This window comes from Salvelinus alpinus, chromosome 3 (assembly GCF_045679555.1).
Source record: "Salvelinus alpinus chromosome 3, SLU_Salpinus.1, whole genome shotgun sequence".
Classification (NCBI taxonomy): Eukaryota; Metazoa; Chordata; class Actinopteri; order Salmoniformes; family Salmonidae; genus Salvelinus; species Salvelinus alpinus.
The window spans coordinates 105,326,360-105,349,323 of NC_092088.1; the positions used below are offsets into that span (position 1 = coordinate 105,326,360).

General features: G+C 48.2%; 1 protein-coding gene across 2 annotated transcripts in view; it reads left to right on the top strand.

Moving 5' to 3' along the window:
* The first annotated feature begins 1,017 nt into the window (after positions 1-1,017).
* The window catches only part of LOC139571657 (formin-2-like), a 222,217-nt gene continuing 200,270 nt past the window's right edge, over positions 1,018-22,964 (top strand). For both annotated transcript variants that reach the window (XM_071394730.1, XM_071394731.1), the window contains exons 1-3: positions 1,018-1,108; positions 4,999-8,105; positions 19,273-19,445. In XM_071394730.1, coding sequence (XP_071250831.1) covers positions 1,104-1,108; positions 4,999-8,105; positions 19,273-19,445 — 3,285 coding nt within the window. In that variant the 5' untranslated portion in view covers positions 1,018-1,103. The remainder of the gene's footprint in view (positions 1,109-4,998; positions 8,106-19,272; positions 19,446-22,964) is intronic.

Consider the following 22,964-nt stretch of genomic DNA (forward strand, 5'->3'; position numbering starts at 1 on the left):
CACACACACACACACACACACACACACACACACACACACACACACACACACACACACACACACACACACACACACACACACACACACACACACACACACCAAACATTAGGAACACCCTCCTTCAGAACCGCCTCGTTTCGTCGGGTCATGGACTCTACAATGTGTCGAAAGCGTTCCACAGGGATGCTGGACCATGTTGACTCCAATGCTTCCCACAGTTGTGTCAAATTGGCTGGATGTCCTTTGGGTGGTGAACTATTCTTGATACACACAGGAAACTGTTGAGTGTGAAAAACCCAGCAGAGTTGCAGTTCTTGACACAAACCGGTGCTCCTGGCACCTACCACCATACCCCGTTCAAAGGCACTTCAATATTTAGTCTTAACCGTTCACCCTCTGACTGTCACACATACAATATCAAAGTCTCAATTGTCTCAAGGCAAGGTTAAAAATCCTTCTTTAACCTGTCTCCTCCCCTTCATTGACACTGATTGAAGTGGGGTCATAGCTTTCACCTGGATTCACCTGGTCAGTCTATGTCATGGAAAGATCAGGTGTTCTTAATGTTTTGTCAAGTCAGTGTATATTCGGTAAGCAATAGCAGGTATAAAGTATTGACCAGCTTTTTATAATGGAGGGTAAGGGAGTCTCCTGTTCATTTTCTTATTAAACCATTACCATCATCATGTTTATATCGTTTGATTGTGTATGTTTGACATAGGAACGCGATATAACGTTAGCTTGATAAGCCGAAAATGACGCTCCCCTGGCCATTAGGCTTACGTGTCTTCTATAAATCAACCACTAGGCGTCACTGTTGTATTCGTTATAGATGACTGTATAACGTTATAGGTCTCTAGGATTTACTAGTTAATTATAGAAGTAAGTTTACTTCTGTTTCTAGTAATTATTTTTTCAAATACTGTCAAATTGCCAAAGTTGTGACCGGATTTGACTACGTGTGGACGTCACAGGAAAATCAAAACGTCGCTCGAGGAATTCACACCTGTAAGGAATGAAATGTCTGATTGAATGAGCGCGTCTTCCAATGGACAATGTGGTGGCTGCGTGCTAGCGGTGAACGGTAACTTCACGGAGGCAACATGATGTGAGTAACGTCTGCATTTGCTTGGGAAATATTATTTGTATTTTTTTCCCCCCGCACATGTTCGTTAAACGTCCAGTAAAACCAATAACTTTGCCCGTGTTCTTCACATTGATTGACACCAACACAACATGCGGAAAATTGGTAGCAATCTGTCTGAAGTGTCTCATAGCGAGATTAGTTGCAATTAGGAAACAACATCTAAATTCTACACCTCCACTATGGAGTTGCTGTCATTTCCAGAAATATTAGCCTAAACTGGAACTTTCTAGCCCGTTAAAACGGTTATTGGTGATCTGAACATTGCAGTCAGTCCATTTTTAAATGTAAGTTTCAGGAAAGGTTCGTTTTGTTTGTAACTATTGATGATACTACTTCTGCCCGGGGCGCATTTCGCTTGGAGACGAGCGTCGGAGCTGATCGGGTTGAACGTTATCGCACATTGTTGTACCTGTCTAAATAAAGAAGAAGAATATAGTCATGAACATAATGTTGTCGTCGGTGTTGAAATGCAGGTTGTTATGCTGAATGCAGGTTGTTATGCTGAATGCAGGTTGTTATGCTGAATGCAGGTTGTTATGCTGAATGCAGGTTGTTATGCTGAATGCAGGTTGTTATGCTGAATGCAGGTTGTTATGCTGAATGCAGGTTGTTATGCTGAATGCAGGTTGTTATGCTGAATGCAGTGAATGACACACAACCACTTTATTTAACTAGGCAAGTCAGTTAAGAACAAATTCTTATTTTCAATGACGGCCTACCAGGGCACAGTAGGTTAACTGCCTTGTTCAGGGGCAGAACGACAGATTTTTAGATAGACCGGTTGAAATCTGTCCTTTGGTGTTTGGGAAAAGACGCCTTTCACCTTCTTGGAAAATATGTATTTTAAAAATACTTTAAATACCTTTCATTAAGAAACATAAATTGAACATAACTTCAATGTCTGGAAAATACGTATTTTCAACATCAATTTGCTTACTGGGACTATTCTAGTTTGTCTGGAGCCATTTTTTGGGTCTGTCCTACGGTAGCAGAATGGTAAGGACCTGCCCTGTGCCAACTTAAGTTTGGTGGAGGAGGAATAATGGTCTGGAACTGTTTTTCATGGTTCAGGCCTCTTAGTTCCAGTGAAGGGAAATCTTAATGCTACAGCTTACAATTACATTCTAGATGATTCTGTGCTTCCAACTTTGTGGCAACAGTTTGGAGAAGGTCATTTCCTGTTTCAGCATGACAATGCCTCCATTCACAAAGCGAGGTCCATACAGAAATCGGTGTGGAAGAACTTGCCTGGCCTGCAGACCTCAACCCCATCGAACACCCGTTGGGATAAGTTGGAACGCCGACCGCGAGCCAGGCCTGATCGCCCAACATCCGTGCCCGACCTCTTGAGGCTGAATGGAAGCAAGTCCCCTCTTAGCAATGTTCCAACATCTAGTGGAAAGCCTTCCCAGAAGAGTGGAGGCTGTTATAGCAGCAATGTTCCAACATCTAGTGGAAAGCCTTCCCAGAAGAGTGGAGGCTGTTATAGCAGCAATGTTCCAACATCTAGTGGAAAGCCTTCCCAGAAGAGTGGAGGCTGTTATAGCAGCAATGTTCCAACATCTAGTGGAAAGCCTTCCCAGAAGAGTGGAGGCTGTTATAGCAGCAATGTTCCAACATCTAGTGGAAAGCCTTCCCAGAAGAGTGGAGGCTGTTATAGCAGCAATGTTCCAACATCTAGTGGAAAGCCTTCCCAGAAGAGTGGAGGCTGTTATAGCAGCAATGTTCCAACATCTAGTGGAAAGCCTTCCCAGAAGAGTGGAGGCTGTTATAGCAGCAATGTTCCAACATCTAGTGGAAAGCCTTCCCAGAAGAGTGGAGGCTGTTATAGCAGCAAAGGGGGGGACGAACTCCATATGCCTGTGATTCTGGAATGAGATGTTTGACGAGCAGGTGTCCACATACTTTTGGACATGTAGTTTGTGTAGATATACAGGGCCTTCAGAAAGTATTCACACCCCTTGACTTTTTCCACATTTTGTTTTGTTACAGGGTCGGATTAAAATGGATTTGTCATTTATTTTGGGGGGGAGGGGTCAGTGATCTACACATTCTAATGTCAAAGTAGAACAATTATAACATTTGTAAAAAATATATACACTGCTCAAAAAAATAAAGGGAACACTTAAACAACACAATGTAACTCCAAGTCAATCACACTTCTATGAAATCAAACTGTCCACTTAGGAAGCAACACTGATTGACAATAAATTTCACATGCTGTTGTGCAAATGGAATAGATAAAAGGTGGAAATTATCGGCAATTAGCAAGACACCCCCAAAAAAGGAGTGATTCTGCAGGTGGTGACCACAAACAACTTCTCAGTTCCTATGCTTCCTGGCTGATGTTTTGGTCACTTTTGAATGCTGACGGTGCTTTCACTCTAGTGGTAGCATGAGACGGAGTCTACAACCCACACAAGTGGCTCAGGTAGTGCAGTTCATCCAGGATGGCACATCAATGCGAGCTGTGGCAAAAAGGTTTGCTGTGTCTGTCAGCGTAGTGTCCAGAGCATGGAGGCGCTACCAGGAGACAGGCCAGTACATCAGGAGACGTGGAGGAGGCCGTAGGAGGGCAACAACCCAGCAGCAGGACCGCTACCTCCGCCTTTGTGCAAGGAGGTGCACTGCCAGAGCCCTGCAAAATGACCTCCAGCAGGCCACAAATGTGCATGTGTCAGCATATGGTCTCACATTTTAAATAATGTCAAATTGGTCAGAAATACAGTGTAGACATTGTTAATGTTGTAAATGACTATTGTAACTGGAAATGGCAGATTTTTTTAATGGAATATATACATAGGTGTACAGAGGCCAATTATCAGCAACCATCAAATATATTTATAAAGCCCTTCTTACATCAGCTGATATCTCAAAGTGCTGTACAGAAACCCAGACTAAAACCCTAAACAGCAAGCAATGCCGGTGTAGAAGCACGGTGGCTAGGAAAAACTCCCTAGAGAGGCCAAAACCTAGGAAGAAACCTAGAGAGGAACCAGGCTATGAGGCGTGGCCAGTCCTCTTCTGGCTGTGCCGGGTGGAGATTATAACAGAACATGTCCAAAATGTTCAAATGTTCATAAATGACTAGTATGGTCAAATAATAGAAATCACAGTGAACAGGTCAGGGTTCCATAGCCGCAGGCAGAACAGTTGTAACTGGAGCAGCAGCAAGGCCAGGTGGACTGTGGACAACAAGGAGTCATCATGTCAGGTAGTCCTGAGGCATGGTCCTAGGGCTCAGGTCCTCCGAGAAAGAGAGAGAGAATTAGAGAGAGCATACTTAAATTCACACAGGACACCGGATAAGACAGGAGAAGTACTCCAGATATAACAAACTGACCCTAGCCCCCCGACACAAACTACTGCAGCATAAATACTGGAGGCTGAGACAGGTGGGGTCCGGAGACACTGTGGCCCTGTCCGATGATACCCCCAGACAGGGCCAAACAGGCAGGATATAACCCCACCCACTTTGCCAAAGCACAGCCCCCGCACCACTAGAGGGATATCTTCAACCACCAATTTACCATCCTGAGACAAGGCCGAGTACACCTGCATTGCTTGCACTTTGAGATATCAGCTGATGTAAGAAGGGCTTTATAAATACATTTGATTTGAGTATAGCCCACAAAGATCTCCCCCACGGCACAACACAAGGGGGGGGGGGGGCGCCAACCATCACTCCTGTGTTCCAATGGCACGTTGTGTTAGATAATCCAAGTTTATCATTTTAAAAGGCTAACACAACGTGGCATTGGAACACAGGAGGGATTTCTAAGTGACCCCAAACTTTTGAACGTGTGTGTGTGTATAATTATTAATATTTATCCTATCCTGTTTTTCTCCAGAAACCATCAATGGGAGAACTGTCCCCAGCATCAAGACTTCATCATGCGTACGATCCAGACCATAGAAAACCACATCCCTGTGCTGAGGGAGAGCATTGTCAGGACTCCTTTTACAGGGAGAACTGTGTGTCTGTTCAATATGAATACAAACAGCCACACTCCCTGTCAGACTCCCTGTCACAGCCACACTCCCTGCCAGACTCCCGGTCACAGCCACACTCCCTGTCAGACTCCCGGTCACAGCCACACTCCCTGTCACACTCCCTGTCACAGCCACACTCCCTGTCAGACTCCCAGTCACAGCCAGACTCCCAGTCACAGTCCCTATAATAGCCACACTCCCAGCCACACTCCCAGCCACACTCCCAGACACACTCCCCGTCACAGCCCCTATAATCGTCACACTCCCCGCCAGGCTCCCTGTCACAGCCAGGCTCCCTGTCGCAGCCAGGCTCCCTGTCACAGCCAGGCTCCCTGTCGCAGCCCCTATAACAGACACACTCTCCGCTATAGTCCTTATAACACCCGTTCTCCCCGCCAGACTCTCTGTCACAGCAACCACCTCTCCCTAGAGCCCCACCAGTACACAACTCACCAGCATCTACAGCCATGGTTTTCTCTACCCCTGGCGAGGAGGCAGCCGGCGGAAAAGCAGCCGGCAGAGACCTCTACTGTTGTTTCTGAGGGCTGTTTCTCTTCCTCCAGCTCTGCTAGGCTCAGCACATTATGCAGAGCAGCAGATGGAGAGGAGGAGAGGCAGCCAGGAGAGAGAGAGCAGGGAGGAAGGAGAGAAAGAGGTGGGGAGAGGGAAAGGGAGCCGGGAGAGAGCAAGCAGGTGCACGCGCATGGAAAGAGACTGCAGGGAGGAGGGGGAGAAGGGAAGCAGCGAGAAGTCACTCAGGGAGGGGAGGGAGAAGAGCAGGGAGAAATCGCACTGGTGCAGGGAGGAGGAGAAGAGCGAGAGCAAGCGTACGTCGTCTTTGCATCATCAGCACTGCTCCTCTCGTCATCGTCACCGGAAAGCAGCATCCCAGCCTCCGCCTCGCAGCAGCTACGCAGACGTAGACGGAGGAGCAGCAGCAGAGAAAATGGCAGCTGTTTTCAAAGACATGGCCTGAGTCTCAGCGTCAGACAGAAGTGGAGGCTGAGATCCAGCATTATGGGGAACCAGGATGGGAAGCAGAAGAAGGGGAAAGAGGGGGAAGGATACGGACAGGACGCAGCAGACAATACCACCGGAGAGCCTCGTCACACTGACGGCACAAACAAAGGATTTCACCACGGCAAGAAATCCCACGGAAAACATGGCAAAGGAGTGGGGGAGGAGAAGAAGCATAAGAAGGAGTCTAAATCCTCTGTGTTCTCTATCAGGAAGAGGAAGAATCTAAAGGGGAAGGGATCGACAGGAGGATCCAGGGAGGATGTGTTGTCGTCTCAGAATGAGCTGGACTCCGCTCACTCTGCTCACACCAAAACACCAGACCTCTCTCTGTCAGCTGACGACCTGGGCCATTCTGACACCGAGGGAACAGAGCCTGGCGATGGGCATGGTGCTAGGAGTCATGGTGGTATCACGGGGCAGAGCCGACAGCCCACGGGGGAGAGCCGACAGCCCACGGGGGAGAGCCGGCAGCCCGCGGGGGAGAGCCGGCAGCCCACGGTGGCGACCACGGACACTGCTCCAGACCAGCAGGGGGAGGTTGAACAGAGAAAGAGGAGCAGCTCTGGTTCAGACGTGGACATCTATAGCTTTCACTCAGCTGCGGAACAAGAGGACCTGCTAGCGGACATCCAGCAGGCTATTAGACTACAGCAGGGGGTGATTATCTCCACCGCTGAGCTGAGTGAAGAGCTGGGTTGGGGAGGAGGGTGGAGGAAACAGAGGTCTGACGAGGTTATAACTACCCCCAGTCCCACTGAACAAACCCCCCCACCGGAGCCTCTCGCTGCCCCAGAGGCAGCCCCCGTCACTGGCCGGGAGAATGGCCTGCTTTCTAAACCGTCTCTGTCCCTGGATGGGCAGGAGGCGGCGGAGGAGGAGGAGGAGGAGGAGAGGGGAGCAACCACTGCTACAGAGGAACTAAACTGGGAGCTGAGAGGGGCTGAAACAGAACCGGCCCTTTGTGCCTCCTCTTTCTCTGGGACAAAGGAGCAGGAGGAGGAGCAGGAGGAGGAGGCATTGAGCTGCCAGGAGGTGAACGTTAACACTCAGCCTCTCTCTCAGCCCCCCACAGCCCAGACGAACGGCCACGTTACCAAGACAACCAGCGCTACCAGCTTCCCAGACCTCACAGCCTCCTTTGAGAGCGCTGTGGAGTCTCCTCTCAGAGAGGAGAAGGAGGTGTTGGAGGAGGTGGAGGAAGAGGACGAGAATGACCTGGACCTGCCTCCCATGTCAGCCGAGAGCCTTAGTCACAGTGACGCGACCACGAGCCACGAGGACATAGACCTGAGCTCTGACAACGCCTCCGAGGGAGAGGAGAGGGTGGGGGACTGGGTGGGGGCAGGGGTGGGTGCTGCAGTCAGCGTTGAGTCCCTGGAGTGTCTTAGCAGAGGGGATCTGAGGTGCTCTGAGCCTGCCGACGACCCCCTGATCACCCAGAGGAGGAAGAGCAGCGTGTCCTTCTACCCTTGGCCCTCTCAGGAGAGCCCTAGCCTGGCCACGCGTCTCCTCAAGTCCACCCTGACCTCCACCCTTCCATCCTACAACCACTCCTCCTCAGGCACCAGCCCCACAGTCAAACCCTACCCTCCCATTTACCCGTCTTACATCAAGACCACCACCCGGCAGCTGTCTGGTTCCCCGGGCACCTCACCCTCACAGAGCCCCTTGTTCCGCCGGCGCTGCCACGACCTGGGACACCGCACGGAGAAGTGGAGGGTTAGACGACAGCGCTCCCACAGCATCGCCGGTCCCCTCAGCTGGTCCGCAGACTGGACCGAGGAGCTGGAGAGGGAGCGCCCCACCAAGGCAGGATCAGCGGATTATCTGCAGGGGTACGGAGGGTCGGAGGACAGGCTGAGGGGGGGCAGTCAGCCCCTGTGTGCCACACGGAGATCCTCAACTGGACAGGTGTCTACCTGCAGCTTCCATGACATCTTCACCGGTGAGTTATTTTCTCAACCTTTATTTTCACAGGGACTCCCATTGAGACCAAGGCCTCTTTCACAAGTTGTTGCTTTTGTTTGTTTATGTTGTTGTGATGAAAAAGTACCAACATGTATGTAAATTGTCCCTCATACAGAGCAGAGTATTGTATTGGGGTGGCAGGTAGCCTAGTGGTTAGAGCGTTGGGCCAGTAACCAGAAAGGTTGCTAGATCGAATCCCCAAGCTGACAAGGTATAAATCTGTCGTTCTGCCCCCTGAACAAGGCAGTTAACCCACTGTTCCCCGGTAGGCCGTCATTGTAAATAAGAATTTGTTCTTAACTGACTTTCCTAGTTAAATAAAGGTTAAATATAAAAAGCTGGTGTTGTGGGACTACGGTGTAGGCTAGCTGCTGTTGTGGGACTACGGGGTGTAGGCTAGCTGCTGTTGTGGGACTACGGGGTGTAGGCTAGCTGCTGTTGTGGGACTACGGTGTAGGCTAGCTGCTGTTGTGGGACTACGGTGTAGGCTAGCTGCTGTTGTGGGACTACTCCATCTAGACATGGCTACAGTAGGATGTGTTAAATACTCCGTCTAGACGTGGCTACAGTAACTACTCCGTCTAGACGTGGCTACAGTAACTACTCCGTCTAGACGTGGCTACAGTAACTACTCCGTCTAGACGTGGCTACAGTAACTACTCCGTCTAGACGTGGCTACAGTAACTACTCCGTCTAGACGTGGCTACAGTAACTACTCCATCTAGACGTGGCTACAGTAACTACTCCATCTAGACGTGGCTACAGTAACTACTCCATCTAGACGTGGCTACAGTAACTACTCCATCTAGACGTGGCTACAGTAACTACTCCATCTAGACGTGGCTACAGTAGGATGTAGTAACTACTCCATCTAGACGTGGCTACAGTAACTACTCCATCTAGACGTGGCTACAGTAACTACTCCATCTAGACGTGGCTACAGTAGGATGTAGTAACTACTCCATCTAGACGTGGCTACAGTAACTACTCCATCTAGACGTGGCTACAGTAACTACTCCATCTAGACGTGGCTACAGTAACTACTCCATCTAGACGTGGCTACAGTAACTACTCCATCTAGACGTGGCTACAGTAACTACTCCATCTAGACGCGGCTACAGTAACTACTCCGTCTAGACGCGGCTACAGTAACTACTCCGTCTAGACGCGGCTACAGTAACTACTCCGTCTAGACGCGGCTACAGTAACTACTCCGTCTAGACGCGGCTACAGTAACTACTCCGTCTAGACGCGGCTACAGTAACTACTCCGTCTAGACGCGGCTACAGTAACTACTCCATCTAGACGTGGCTACAGTAGGATGTAGTAACTACTCCATCTAGACGTGGCTACAGTAACTACTCCATCTAGACAGGGCTACATTAGGATGTAGTAACTACTCCATCTAGACAGGGATACAGTAACTACTCCATCTAGACGTGGCTACGGTAACTACTCCATCTAGACGTGGCTACGGTAACTACTCCATCTAGACGTGGCTACGGTAACTACTCCATCTAGACGTGGCTACAGTAACTACTCCATCGAGACGTGGCTACAGTAACTACTCCATCTAGACGTGGCTACAGTAGGATGTAGTAACTACTCCATCTAGACGTGGCTACAGTAACTACTCCATCTAGACAGGGCTACAGTAACTACTCCATCTAGACAGTGCTACAGTAACTACTCCATCTAGACGTGGCTACAGTAACTACTCCATCTAGACGTGGCTACAGTAACTACTCCGTCTAGACGTGGCTACAGTAACTACTCCGTCTAGACGTGGCTACAGTAGGATGTAGTAACTACTCCATCTAGACAGGGATACAGTAACTACTCCATCTAGACGTGGCTACGGTAACTACTCCATCTAGACGTGGCTACGGTAACTACTCCATCTAGACGTGGCTACGGTAACTACTCCATCTAGACGTGGCTACGGTAACTACTCCATCTAGACGTGGCTACAGTAACTACTCCATCGAGACGTGGCTACAGTAACTACTCCATCTAGACGTGGCTACAGTAGGATGTAGTAACTACTCCATCTAGACGTGGCTACAGTAACTACTCCATCTAGACAGGGCTACAGTAACTACTCCATCTAGACAGTGCTACAGTAACTACTCCATCTAGACGTGGCTACAGTAACTACTCCGTCTAGACGTGGCTACAGTAACTACTCCGTCTAGACGTGGCTACAGTAACTACTCCGTCTAGACGTGGCTACAGTAACTACTCCGTCTAGACGTGGCTACAGTAACTACTCCGTCTAGACGTGGCTACAGTAACTACTCCGTCTAGACGTGGCTACAGTAACTACTCCGTCTAGACGTGGCTACAGTAACTACTCCGTCTAGACGTGGCTACAGTAACTACTCCGTCTAGACGTGGCTACAGTAACTACTCCGTCTAGACGTGGCTACAGTAACTACTCCGTCTAGACGTGGCTACAGTAACTACTCCGTCTAGACGCGGCTACAGTAACTACTCCGTCTAGACGCGGCTACGGTAACTACTCCGTCTAGACGCGGCTACGGTAACTACTCCGTCTAGACGCGGCTACGGTAACTACTCCGTCTAGACGCGGCTACGGTAACTACTCCATCTAGACGCGGCTACGGTAACTACTCCATCTTGACGCGGCTACAGTAACTACTCCATCAAGGCGTGGCTACAGTAGGATGTAGTAACTACTCCATCTAGACAGGGATACAGTAACTACTCCATCTAGAAAGGGCTACAGTAACTACTCCATCTAGACGTGGCAACGGTAACTAGTCCATCGAGACGTGGCTACGGTAACTACTCCATCGAGACGTGGCTACAGTAACTACTCCATCAAGACGTGGCTACAGTAACTACTCCATCAAGACGTGGCTACAGTAGGATGTAGTAACTACTCCATCTAGACAGGGATACAGTAACTACTCCATCTAGAAAGGGCTACAGTAACTACTCCATCTAGACGTGGCTACGGTAACTACTCCATCGAGACGTGGCTACGGTAACTACTCCATCGAGACGTGGCTACAGTAACTACTCCATCTAGACGGGGCTACAGTAACTACTCCATCTAGACGGGGCTACAGTAACTACTCCATCTAGACGTGGCTACAGTAACTACTCCATCTAGACGTGGCTACGGTAACTACTCCATCTAGACGCGGCTACGGTAACTACTCCATCTAGACGCGGCTACGGTAACTACTCCATCTAGACGCGGCTACGGTAACTACTCCATCTAGACGCGGCTACAGTTACTACTCCAAGACGTGGCTACAGTAGGATGTAGTAACTACTCCATCTAGAAAGGGCTACAGTAACTACTCCATCAAGACGTGGCTACAGTAGGATGTAGTAACTACTCCATCTAGAAAGGGATACAGTAACTACTCCATCTAGAAAGGGCTACAGTAACTACTCCATCTAGACGTGGCTACAGTAACTACTCCATCTAGACGTGGCTACAGTAACTACTCCATCTAGACGTGGCTACAGTAACTACTCCATCTAGACGTGGCTACAGTAACTACTCCATCTAGACGTGGCTACAGTAACTACTCCATCTAGACGTGGCTACAGTAACTACTCCATCTAGACGTGGCTACAGTAACTACTCCATCTAGACGTGGCTACAGTAACTACTCCATCTAGACGTGGCTACAGTAACTACTCCATCTAGACGTGGCTACAGTAACTACTCCATCTAGACGTGGCTACAGTAACTACTCCATCTAGACGTGGCTACAGTAACTACTCCATCTAGACGGGGCTACAGTAACTACTCCATCTAGACGGGGCTACAGTAACTACTCCATCTAGACGGGGCTACAGTAACTACTCCATCTAGACGGGGCTACAGTAACTACTCCATCTAGACGGGGCTACAGTAACTACTCCATCTAGACGGGGCTACAGTAACTACTCCATCTAGACGGGGCTACAGTAACTACTCCATCTAGACGGGGCTACAGTAACTACTCCATCTAGACGGGGCTACAGTAACTACTCCATCTAGACGTGGCTACAGTAACTACTCCATCTAGACGTGGCTACGGTAACTACTCCATCTAGACGTGGCTACGGTAACTACTCCATCTAGACGGGGCTACGGTAACTACTCCGTCTAGACGGGGCTACGGTAACTACTCCGTCTAGACGGGGCTACGGTAACTACTCCGTCTAGACGGGGCTACGGTAACTACTCCGTCTAGACGGGGCTACGGTAACTACTCCGTCTAGACGGGGCTACGGTAACTACTCCGTCTAGACGGGGCTACGGTAACTACTCCGTCTAGACGGGGCTACGGTAACTACTCCGTCTAGACGCGGCTACGGTAACTACTCCGTCTAGACGCGGCTACGGTAACTACTCCGTCTAGACGCGGCTACGGTAACTACTCCGTCTAGACGGGGCTATGGTAGGATGTATAATAGACAGTATTTGGCCTGGACAGTTGTTCATTCCTTCTCTAAGTACTTAGCATAAACAAACAGCAGTGGCTATTGAGATGTGTGGTGGTTAGTTGGCAAAGAGGGACAGTGATCTTTGTTTTGTGCCTCAGCTCTCTAACTGATCTAATGGAAGAGAGGGAAGAGCTGTCCCTCGGACGGACCAAATTAAACGTTTTCCTACTGGAGAGGGTGACCGGAGATAGAGCGAGTCCCTCCCGACCTGACCCCCCCCCCCCCCCCTCGGTCTGTCCCTCCCGACCGTGACCCCCCCCCCCTCGGTCTGTCCCTCCCGACCGTGACCCCACCCCCCCCCCCCCCCCTCGGTCTGTCCCTCCCGACCGTGACCCCCCCCCCCTCGGTCTGTCCCTCCCGACCGTGACCCCCCCCCCCCCTCGGTCTGTCCCTCCTGACCGTGACCCCCCCCTTTGGTCTGTCCCTCCCGACGTGACCCCCCCCTCGGTCGGTCTGTCCCTCCTCATCCCTGGTCTTGGCTGGACAAGATTAACATTTCATGCTTTTAAAGCAGGTATGTCAAACTCATTCCATGTAGGGCCTAGTGTCTGCTGGTCTTTCCCTTCAATTTAGACCTGGACCACCAGGTGAGGGGGAGTTCCTTACTAAGACCTAGAGACAACCAGGTGAGGGGAGTTCCTTACTGAGACATAGACAACCAGGTGAGGGGAGTTCCTTACTGAGACCTAGACAACCAGGTGAGGGGAGTTCCTTACTGAGACCTAGACAACCAGGTGAGGGGAGTACCTTACTGAGACATAGACAACCAGGTGAGGGGAGTTCCTTACTGAGACCTAGACAACCAGGTGAGGGGAGTTCCTTACTGAGACCTAGACAACCAGGTGAGGGGAGTTCCTTACTGAGACCTAGACAACCAGGTGAGGGGAGTTCCTTACTGAGACCTAGACAACCAGGTGAGGGGAGTTCCTTACTGAGACCTAGACAACCAGGTGAGGGGGAGTTCCTTACTGAGACCTGGACCACCAGGTGAGGGGGAGTTCCTTACTGAGACCTGGACCACCAGGTGAGGGGGAGTTCCTTACTGAGACCTAGCCAACCAGGTGAGGGGGAGTTCCTTACTGAGACCTAGCCAACCAGGTGAGGGGGAGTTCCTTACTAAGACCTGGACCACCAGGTGAGGGGGAGTTCCTTACTAAGACCTAGCCAACCAGGTGAGGGGGAGTTCCTTACTGAGACCTAGCCAACCAGGTGAGGGGAGTTCCTTACTGAGACCTGGACCACCAGGTGAGGGGGAGTTCCTTACTGAGACCTAGCCAACCAGGTGAGGGGGAGTTCCTTACTAAGACCTGGACCACCAGGTGAGGGGGAGTTCCTTACTAAGACCTAGCCAACCAGGTGAGGGGGAGTTCCTTACTGAGACCTAGCCAACCAGGTGAGGGGAGTTCCTTACTGAGACCTGGACCACCAGGTGAGGGGGAGTTCCTTACTGAGACCTGGACCACCAGGTGAGGGGGAGTTCCTTACTGAGACCTAGCCAACCAGGTGAGGGGGAGTTCCTTACTGAGACCTAGCCAACCAGGTGAGGGGGAGTTCCTTACTAAGACCTGGACCACCAGGTGAGGGGGAGTTTCTTACTGAGACCTGGACCACCAGGTGAGGGGGAGTTTCTTACTGAGACCTGGACCACTAGGTGAGGGGGAGTTCCTTACTGAGACCTGGACCACTAGGTGAGGGGAGTTCCTTACTGAGACCTGGACCACTAGGTGAGGGGAGTTCCTTACTGAGACCTAGACAACCAGGTGAGGGGAGTTCCTTACTGAGACCTGGACAACCAGGTGAGGGGGAGTTGACTAATTAGTAATCACCTTAAGTCATCAATGGGAAGAGTGAAAACCTACAGACACTCTGCCCTCCGTGGAATGAGTTTTACACGTGTGCTTTAAATGGTTTCTGATGCATGTCACTAGACAGGCAGGAGTCCGAGAACAGACAAGATGTTCATTTATTTGTAGTTTGTAGGAGCTGTGAGCTTTGGCTCCAGGATAGCACATTGTTGTTGGTGTGAACACACACACACACACACACACACACACACACACACACACTTATCCAACGCCATGGAGACGTGGTGATTAGTGTGTTGTGCAGAGCATGGTGTGTATGGGGGAGGGGGGTGACAGACCGAGCTTTCATGCTGCATTACATCAATAGAACTGAGGTGTCTCAAGGCGTCAGCAGACAGATTGGTTGATCCTGGCAGATCTCGGCTAGCGAGGGGAAAACGTCTGTGCTTGGATACTTAAAATATCGTTGCTCGAAAAAAAACAAGAGAAAATAGTCCATTATTTTTTCACACTTGAGACCCTGTAGCAACAAGGACACTTCCTCAAAATAGTCCAAATTAATCTAAGAAAACTCAAGAAATCTGTAATTTTTGGATGTTTTTGCAGAGGATGTCTTACCTTTTCTAACTGTTGGGTGTGTTATTTCACAAGGGGGGAAAAACATTTGCATTAACTAGTCGTCTTGTTGTTGAATTACAACAAACACTTCATTGAAGAATCCCTACTGTTGACCAATCACCGACAAAGGGGCGTAGTCTTTGGCTACCGAACTTCGTCTTGGTTCAAGAAAAGATTGAATGTGCTCGAACAGCTGACAAAATACCTGCCGTGTTATTACCTGGTACTCCCTGTATATAGCCATGTTATTACCTGGTACTCCCTGTATATAGCCATGTTATTACCTGGTACTCCCTGTGTATATAGCCATGGTATTACCTGGCACTCCCTGTATATAGCCATGTTATTACCTGGTACTCCCTGTATATAGCCATGTTATTACCTGGTACTTGCTGTATATAGCCATGTTATTACCTGGTACTCCCTGTATATAGCCATGTTATTACCTGGTACTCCCTGTATATAGCCATGTTATTACCTGGTACTTCCTGTATATAGCCATGTTATTACCTGGTACTCCCTGTATATAGCCATGTTATTACCTGGTACTCCCTGTATATAGCCATGTTATTACCTGGTACTCCCTGTATATAGCCATGTTATTACCTGGTACTCCCTGTATATAGCCATGTTATTACCTGGTACTCCCTGTATATAGCCATGTTATTACCTGGTACTCCCTGTATATAGCCATGTTATTACCTGGTACTCCCTGTATATAGCCATGTTATTACCTGGTACTCCCTGTATATAGCCATGTTATTACCTGGTACTCCCTGTATATAGCCATGTTATTACCTGGTACTCCCTGTATATAGCCATGTTATTACCTGGTACTCCCTGTATATAGCCATGTTATTACCTGGTACTCCCTGTATATAGCCATGTTATTACCCGGTACTTCCTGCGTGTATAGCCATGTCATTACCCGGTACTTCCTGTATTATAGCCGTGTTATTACCCGGTACTCCCTGTATTTAGCCGTGTCATTACCCGGTACTCCCTGCGTGTATAGCCATGTCATTACCCGGTACTCCCTGCGTGTATAGCCATGTCATTACCCGGTACTCCCTGCGTGTATAGCCATGTCATTACCCGGTACGCCCTGCGTGTATAGCCATGTCATTACCCGGTACGCCCTGCGTGTATAGCCATGTCATTACCCGGTACGCCCTGCGTGTATAGCCATGTCATTACCCGGTACGCCCTGCGTGTATAGCCATGTCATTACCCGGTACGCCCTGCGTGTATAGCCATGTCATTACCCGGTACGCCCTGCGTGTGTAGCCATGTCATCACCCGGTACGCCCTGCGTGTGTAGCCATGTCATCACCCGGGTCGCCCTGCGTGTGTAGCCATGTCATCACCCGGGTCGCCCTGCGTGTGTAGCCATGTCATCACCCGGGTCGCCCTGCGTGTGTAGCCATGTCATTACCCGGGTCGCCCTGCGTGTGTAGCCATGTCATTACCCGGGTCGCCCTGCGTGTGTAGCCATGTCATTACCCGGGTCGCCCTGCGTGTGTAGCCATGTCATTACCCGGGTCGCCCTGCGTGTGTAGCCATGTCATTACCCGGGTCGCCCTGCGTGTGTAGATACACCTGTTGTTGATGGAGCCTTTCACTGTTGGTCTACACTTCATGAGCAGCTCTTTTACTCACCCCTCTAATATTAGAACTGCTCTCCTCTCTAAATCTGTACCTCTCCTACTTATGAGCTGTCTCCTGCTCTCCCCCTCTCCCTCCATTCCCCCTTCTACCGTTCCTTCTCCCTCCTTCCCTCTCTCCCCCTCCCCTCTTCTCCTGCCAGCTACTGTAAAATGGTATTCTGACTCTAATCCTCAGAATGAGAGGCTTTGAATTACTTCAGGAGTGCTGTAGCTTCTTCAGCAGCGACCCAAAGTACTGCTTTACCAGCGGTGAATTTAGTGATGACATGTTCTGAACTGTAGATAGAAATACAATGAAAGGATCTGACGGTATGATTCCCTATTCTGTCTGACAGTCGATCTGCTCCACGTCATACAATTCTATCTGAAAGGCATGTAATGGTACATGGTCCTGAATAGGCCCCAGATCATATCCCATAATATCTGGGTGTCATGACAACCAGGGGTGAAGTTAGGCCATGCACCAGGGGTGAAGTTGTTAGACTGTAGTAATATTGATGTCTCTCTCTACCTCCAGGTCGTACCCTCCTGGAGAAGTTGTTAGACTGTAGTAATATTAATGTCTCTCTCTACCTCCAGGTCGTACTCTCCTAGAGAAGTTGTTAGACTGTAGTAATATTGATGTCTCTCTCTACCTCCAGGTCGTACCCTCCTAGAGAAGTTGTTAGACTGTAGTAATATTGATGTCTCTACCTCCAGGTCGTACCCTCCTGGAGAAGTTGTTAGACTGTAGTAATATTGATGTCTCTCTCTACCTCCAGGTCGTACCCTCCTAGAGAAGTTGTTAGACTGTAGTAATATTGATGTCTCTCTCTACCTCCAGGTCGTACCCTCCTAGAGAAGTTGTTAGACTGTAGTAATATTGATGTCTCTCTCTACCTCCAGGTCGTACCCTCCTAGAGAAGTTGTTAGACTGTAGTAATATTGATGTCTCTCTCTACCTCCAGGTCGTACTCTCCTAGAGAAGTTGTTAGACTGTAGTAATATTGATGTCTCTACCTCCAGGTCGTACCCTCCTAGAGAAGTTGCTAGACTGTAGTAATATTGATGTCTCTCTCTACCTCCAGGTCGTACTCTCCTAGAGAAGTTGTTAGACTGTAGTAATATTGATGTCTCTCTCTACCTCCAGGTCGTACTCTCCTAGAGAAGTTGTTAGACTGTAGTAATATTGATGTCTCTCTCTACCTCCAGGTCGTACTCTCCTAGAGAAGTTGTTAGACTGTAGTAATATTGATGTCTCTCTCTACCTCCAGGTCGTACCCTCCTAGAGAAGTTGTTAGACTGTAGTAATATTGATGTCTCTCTCTACCTCCAGGTCGTACCCTCCTAGAGAAGTTGTTAGACTGTAGTAATATTGATGTCTCTACCTCCAGGTCGTACTCTCCTAGAGAAGTTGTTAGACTGTAGTAATATTGATGTCTCTCTCTACCTCCAGGTCGTACCCTCCTAGAGAAGTTGTTAGACTGTAGTAATATTGATGTCTCTCTCTACCTCCAGGTCGTACCCTCCTAGAGAAGTTGTTAGACTGTAGTAATATTGATGTCTCTACCTCCAGGTCGTACTCTCCTAGAGAAGTTGTTAGACTGTAGTAATATTGATGTCTCTACCTCCAGGTCGTACTCTCCTAGAGAAGTTGTTAGACTGTAGTAATATTGATGTCTCTCTCTACCTCCAGGTCGTACCCTCCTAGAGAAGTTGTTAGACTGTAGTAATATTGATGTCTCTACCTCCAGGTCGTACTCTCCTAGAGAAGTTGTTAGACTGTAGTAATATTGATGTCTCTCTCTACCTCCAGGTCGTACCCTCCTAGAGAAGTTGTTAGACTGTAGTAATATTGATGTCTCTACCTCCAGGTCGTACCCTCCTAGAGAAGTTGTTAGACGGTAGTAATATTGATGTCTCTACCTCCAGGTCGTACTCTCCTAGAGAAGTTGTTAGACTGTAGTAATATTGATGTCTCTCTCTACCTCCAGGTCGTACCCTCCTAGAGAAGTTGTTAGACTGTAGTAATATTGATGTCTCTCTCTACCTCCAGGTCGTACTCTCCTAGAGAAGTTGTTAGACTGTAGTAATATTGATGTCTCTCTCTACCTCCAGGTCGTACTCTCCTAGAGAAGTTGTTAGACTGTAGTAATATTGATGTCTCTACCTCCAGGTCGTACTCTCCTAGAGAAGTTGTTAGACTGTAGTAATATTGATGTCTCTACCTCCAGGTTGTACCCTCCTAGAGAAGTTGTTAGACTGTAGTAATATTGATGTCTCTCTCTACCTCCAGGTCGTACCCTCCTAGAGAAGTTGTTAGACTGTAGTAATATTGATGTCTCTCTCTACCTCCAGGTCGTACCCTCCTAGAGAAGTTGTTAGACTGTAGTAATATTGATGTCTCTCTCTACCTCCAGGTCGTACCCTCCTAGAGAAGTTGTTAGACTGTAGTAATATTGATGTCTCTCTCTACCTCCAGGTCGTACTCTCCTAGAGAAGTTGTTAGACTGTAGTAATATTGATGTCTCTACCTCCAGGTCGTACCCTCCTAGAGAAGTTGTTAGACTGTAGTAATATTGATGTCTCTCTCTACCTCCAGGTCGTACCCTCCTAGAGAAGTTATTCCTACAGCAGGAAGATGCCCAGCCAGAGGAGGCTGAGAAGCTGTGTTCTAGGATTCTGGCCATGGGGCTGTTACTACCCTTCACTGACTGCTTCAGAGAGACAATAGGAGGGTCCAACCCACAACTCGCTGCGCCATGCAAATTCCACGTGAGTGTCATATCCTAACCCCATGTCCCAACCCTGTTCCTGGAGAGCTTCCTTCCTGTAGGTTTTAACTCCAACCCTGTTCCTGGAGAGATACCCTCCTGTAGGTTTTAACTCCAACCCTGTTCCTGGAGAGAGACCCTCCTGTAGGTTTTAACTCCAACCCTGTTCCTGGAGAGAGGCCCTCCTGTAGGTTTTAACTCCAACCCTGTTCCTGGAGAGAGACCCTCCTGTAGGTTTTAACTCCAACCCTGTTCCTGGAGAGATACCGTCCTGTAGGTTTTAACTCCAACCCTGTTCCTGGAGAGATACCCTCCTGTAGGTTTTAACTCCAACCCTGTTCCTGGAGAGATACCCTCCTGTAGGTTTTAACTCCAACCCTGTTCCTGGAGAGAGACCCTCCTGTAGGTTTTAACTCCAACCCTGTTCCTGGAGAGAGACCCTCCTGTAGGTTTTAACTCCAACCCTGTTCCTGGAGAGAAACCCTCCTGTAGGTTTTAACTCCGACCCTGTTCCTGGAGAGAGACCCTCCTGGAGGTTTTAACTCCGACCCTGTTCCTGGAGAGAGACCCTCCTGTAGGTTTTAACTCCAACCCTGTTCCTGGAGAGAGACCCTCCTGTAGGTTTTAACTCCAACCCTGTTCCTGGAGAGAGACCCTCCTGTAGGTTTTAACTCCAACCCTGTTCCTGGAGAGATACCCTCCTGTAGGTTTTAACTCCAACCCTGTTCCTGGAGAGAAACTCTCCTGTAGGTTTACACTCCAACCCCAGTTGTAACTTACCTGAATCTACTTAATTATTAGGATCAGGTTCGCTAGATTAGGTTTGGAGCAGGACAGGTACCAGAGATCAGGGCCCACTGTTACATCAACTCTATTGTTCCATGTAGCAAATTAAACTCTGATCAGAGATCAGGGCCCACTGTTACATCAACTCTATTGTTCCATGTAGCAAATTAAACTCTGATCAGAGATCAGGGCCCACTGTTACATCAACTCTATTGTTCCATGTAGCAAATTAAACTCTGATCAGAGATCAGGGCCCACTGTTACATCAACTCTATTGTTCCATGTAGCAAATTAAACTCTGATCAGAGATCAGGGCCCACTGTTACCTCAACTCTATTGTTCCATGTAGAAAATTAAACTCTGATCTGAGGTCAGGGCCCACTGTTACATCAACTATATTGTTCCATGTAGCAAATTAAACTCTGATCTGAGGTCAGGGCCCACTGTTACATCAACTCTATTGTTCCATGTAGCAAATTAACCTCTGATCTGAGGTCAGGGCCCACTGTTACATCAACTCTATTGTTCCATGTAGCAAATTAAACTCTGATCTGAGGTCAGGGCCCACTGTTACTTCCTGAGTGGCGCAGCAGTCTAAGGCACTGCATCTGAGGCCTTCACTACAGTCTCTGGTTCGAATCCAGGCTGTATCACATCCGGCTGTGATTGGGAGTCCCATAGGGCGGCGCACAATTGGCCCAGCATTGTCCAGGTTTGGCCGGGGTAGGCCGTCATTGTAAATAAGAATTTATGGTTAACTGACTTGCCTCGTTAAATAAATAAAGTTACATCAATTTTATTGTATTCTGTTCCATGTAGCTAATTTAAAAACAAATGCTCGTGTCACAGCAATAATCAAGTGAATTAATTAAATGTAATATGTCCATTAAATTGAATCATTGTTTAGAGTACTATAGTATATACCTAATAACTTTTTGTTTGTTTGTTAATTCATGTTTATTATGAGGTAAATCCATGCAATGCTGCTGTTCCTACCATCGCTAATCTGATAATTGGCAGTTATGGTCCCATTGTGTTGATATGTTAGACAGTAACTATCCCCCTGGTTCATTATGTTAGACAGTAAATATCCCCCTGGTTCAGTATGTTAGACAGTAAATATCCCCCTGGTTCAGTCCCATTGTGTTGATATGCAGTATGTTAGACAGTAACTATCCCCCTGGTTCATTATGTTAGACAGTAAATATCCCCCTGGTTCAGTATGTTAGACAGTAAATATCCCCCTGGTTCAGTATATTAGACAGTAAATATCCCCCTGGTTCAGTATGTTAGACAGTAAATATCCCCCTGGTTCAGTCCCATTGTGTTGATATGCAGTATGTTAGACAGTAACTATCCCCCTGGTTCAGTCCCATTGTGTTGATATGCAGTATGTTAGACAGTAACTATCCCCCTGGTTCAGTATGTTAGACAGTAAATATCCCCCTGGTTCAGTATGTTAGACAGTAAATATCCCCCTGGTTCAGTTCCATTGTGTTGATATGTTAGACAGTAACTATCCCCCTGGTTCAGTATGTTAGACAGTAAATATCCCCCTGGTTCAGTCCCATTGTGTTGATATGTTAGACAGTAACTATCCCCCTGGTTCAGTATGTTAGACAGTAACTATCCCCCTGGTTCAGTATGTTAGACAGTAAATATTCCCCTGGTTCAGTCCCATTGTGTTCATATGTTAGACAGTAACTATCCCCCTGGTTCAGTATGTTAGACAGTAACTATCCCCCTGGTTCAGTATGTTAGACAGTAACTATCCCCCTGGTTCAGTATGTTAGACAGTAAATATCCCCCTGGTTCAGTCCCATTGTGTTGATTTGTTAGACAGTAACTATCCCCCTGGTTCAGTATGTTAGACAGTAAATATCCCCCTGGTTCAGTCCCATTGTGTTGATATGTTAGACAGTAACTATCCCCCTGGTTCAGTATGTTAGACAGTAACTATCCCCCTGGTTCAGTATGTTAGACAGTAACTATCCCCCTGGTTCAGTATGTTAGACAGTAAATATTCCCCTGGTTCAGTCCCATTGTGTTGATATGTTAGACAGTAACTATCCCCCTGGTTCAGTATGTTAGACAGTAAATATCCCCCTGGTTCAGTATGTTAGACAGTAAATATCCCCCTGGTTCAGTCCCATTGTGTTGATATGCAGTATGTTAGACAGTAACTATCCCCCTGGTTCAGTATGTTAGACAGTAAATATCCCCCTGGTTCAGTATGTTAGACAGTAAATATCCCCCTGGTTCAGTCCCATTGTGTTGATATGCAGTATGTTAGACAGTAACTATCCCCCTGGTTCAGTCCCATTGTGTTGATATGCAGTATGTTAGACAGTAAATATCCCCCTGGTTCAGTACCATTGTGTTGATATGCAGTATGTTAGACAGTAAATATCCCCCTGGTTCAGTATGTTAGACAGTAAATATCCCCCTGGTTCAGTATGTTAGACAGTAAATATCCCCCTGGTTCAGTATGTTAGACAGTAAATATCCCCCTGGTTCAGTATGTTAGACAGTAAATATCCCCCTGGTTCAATATGTTAGACAGTAACTATCCCCCTGGTTCAGTATGTTAGACAGTAACTATCCCCCTGGTTCAGTATGTTAGACAGTAAATATCCCCCTGGTTCAGTCCCATTGTGTTGATATGCAGTATGTTAGACAGTAACTATCCCCCTGGTTCAGTCCCATTGTGTTGATATGCAGTATGTTAGACAGT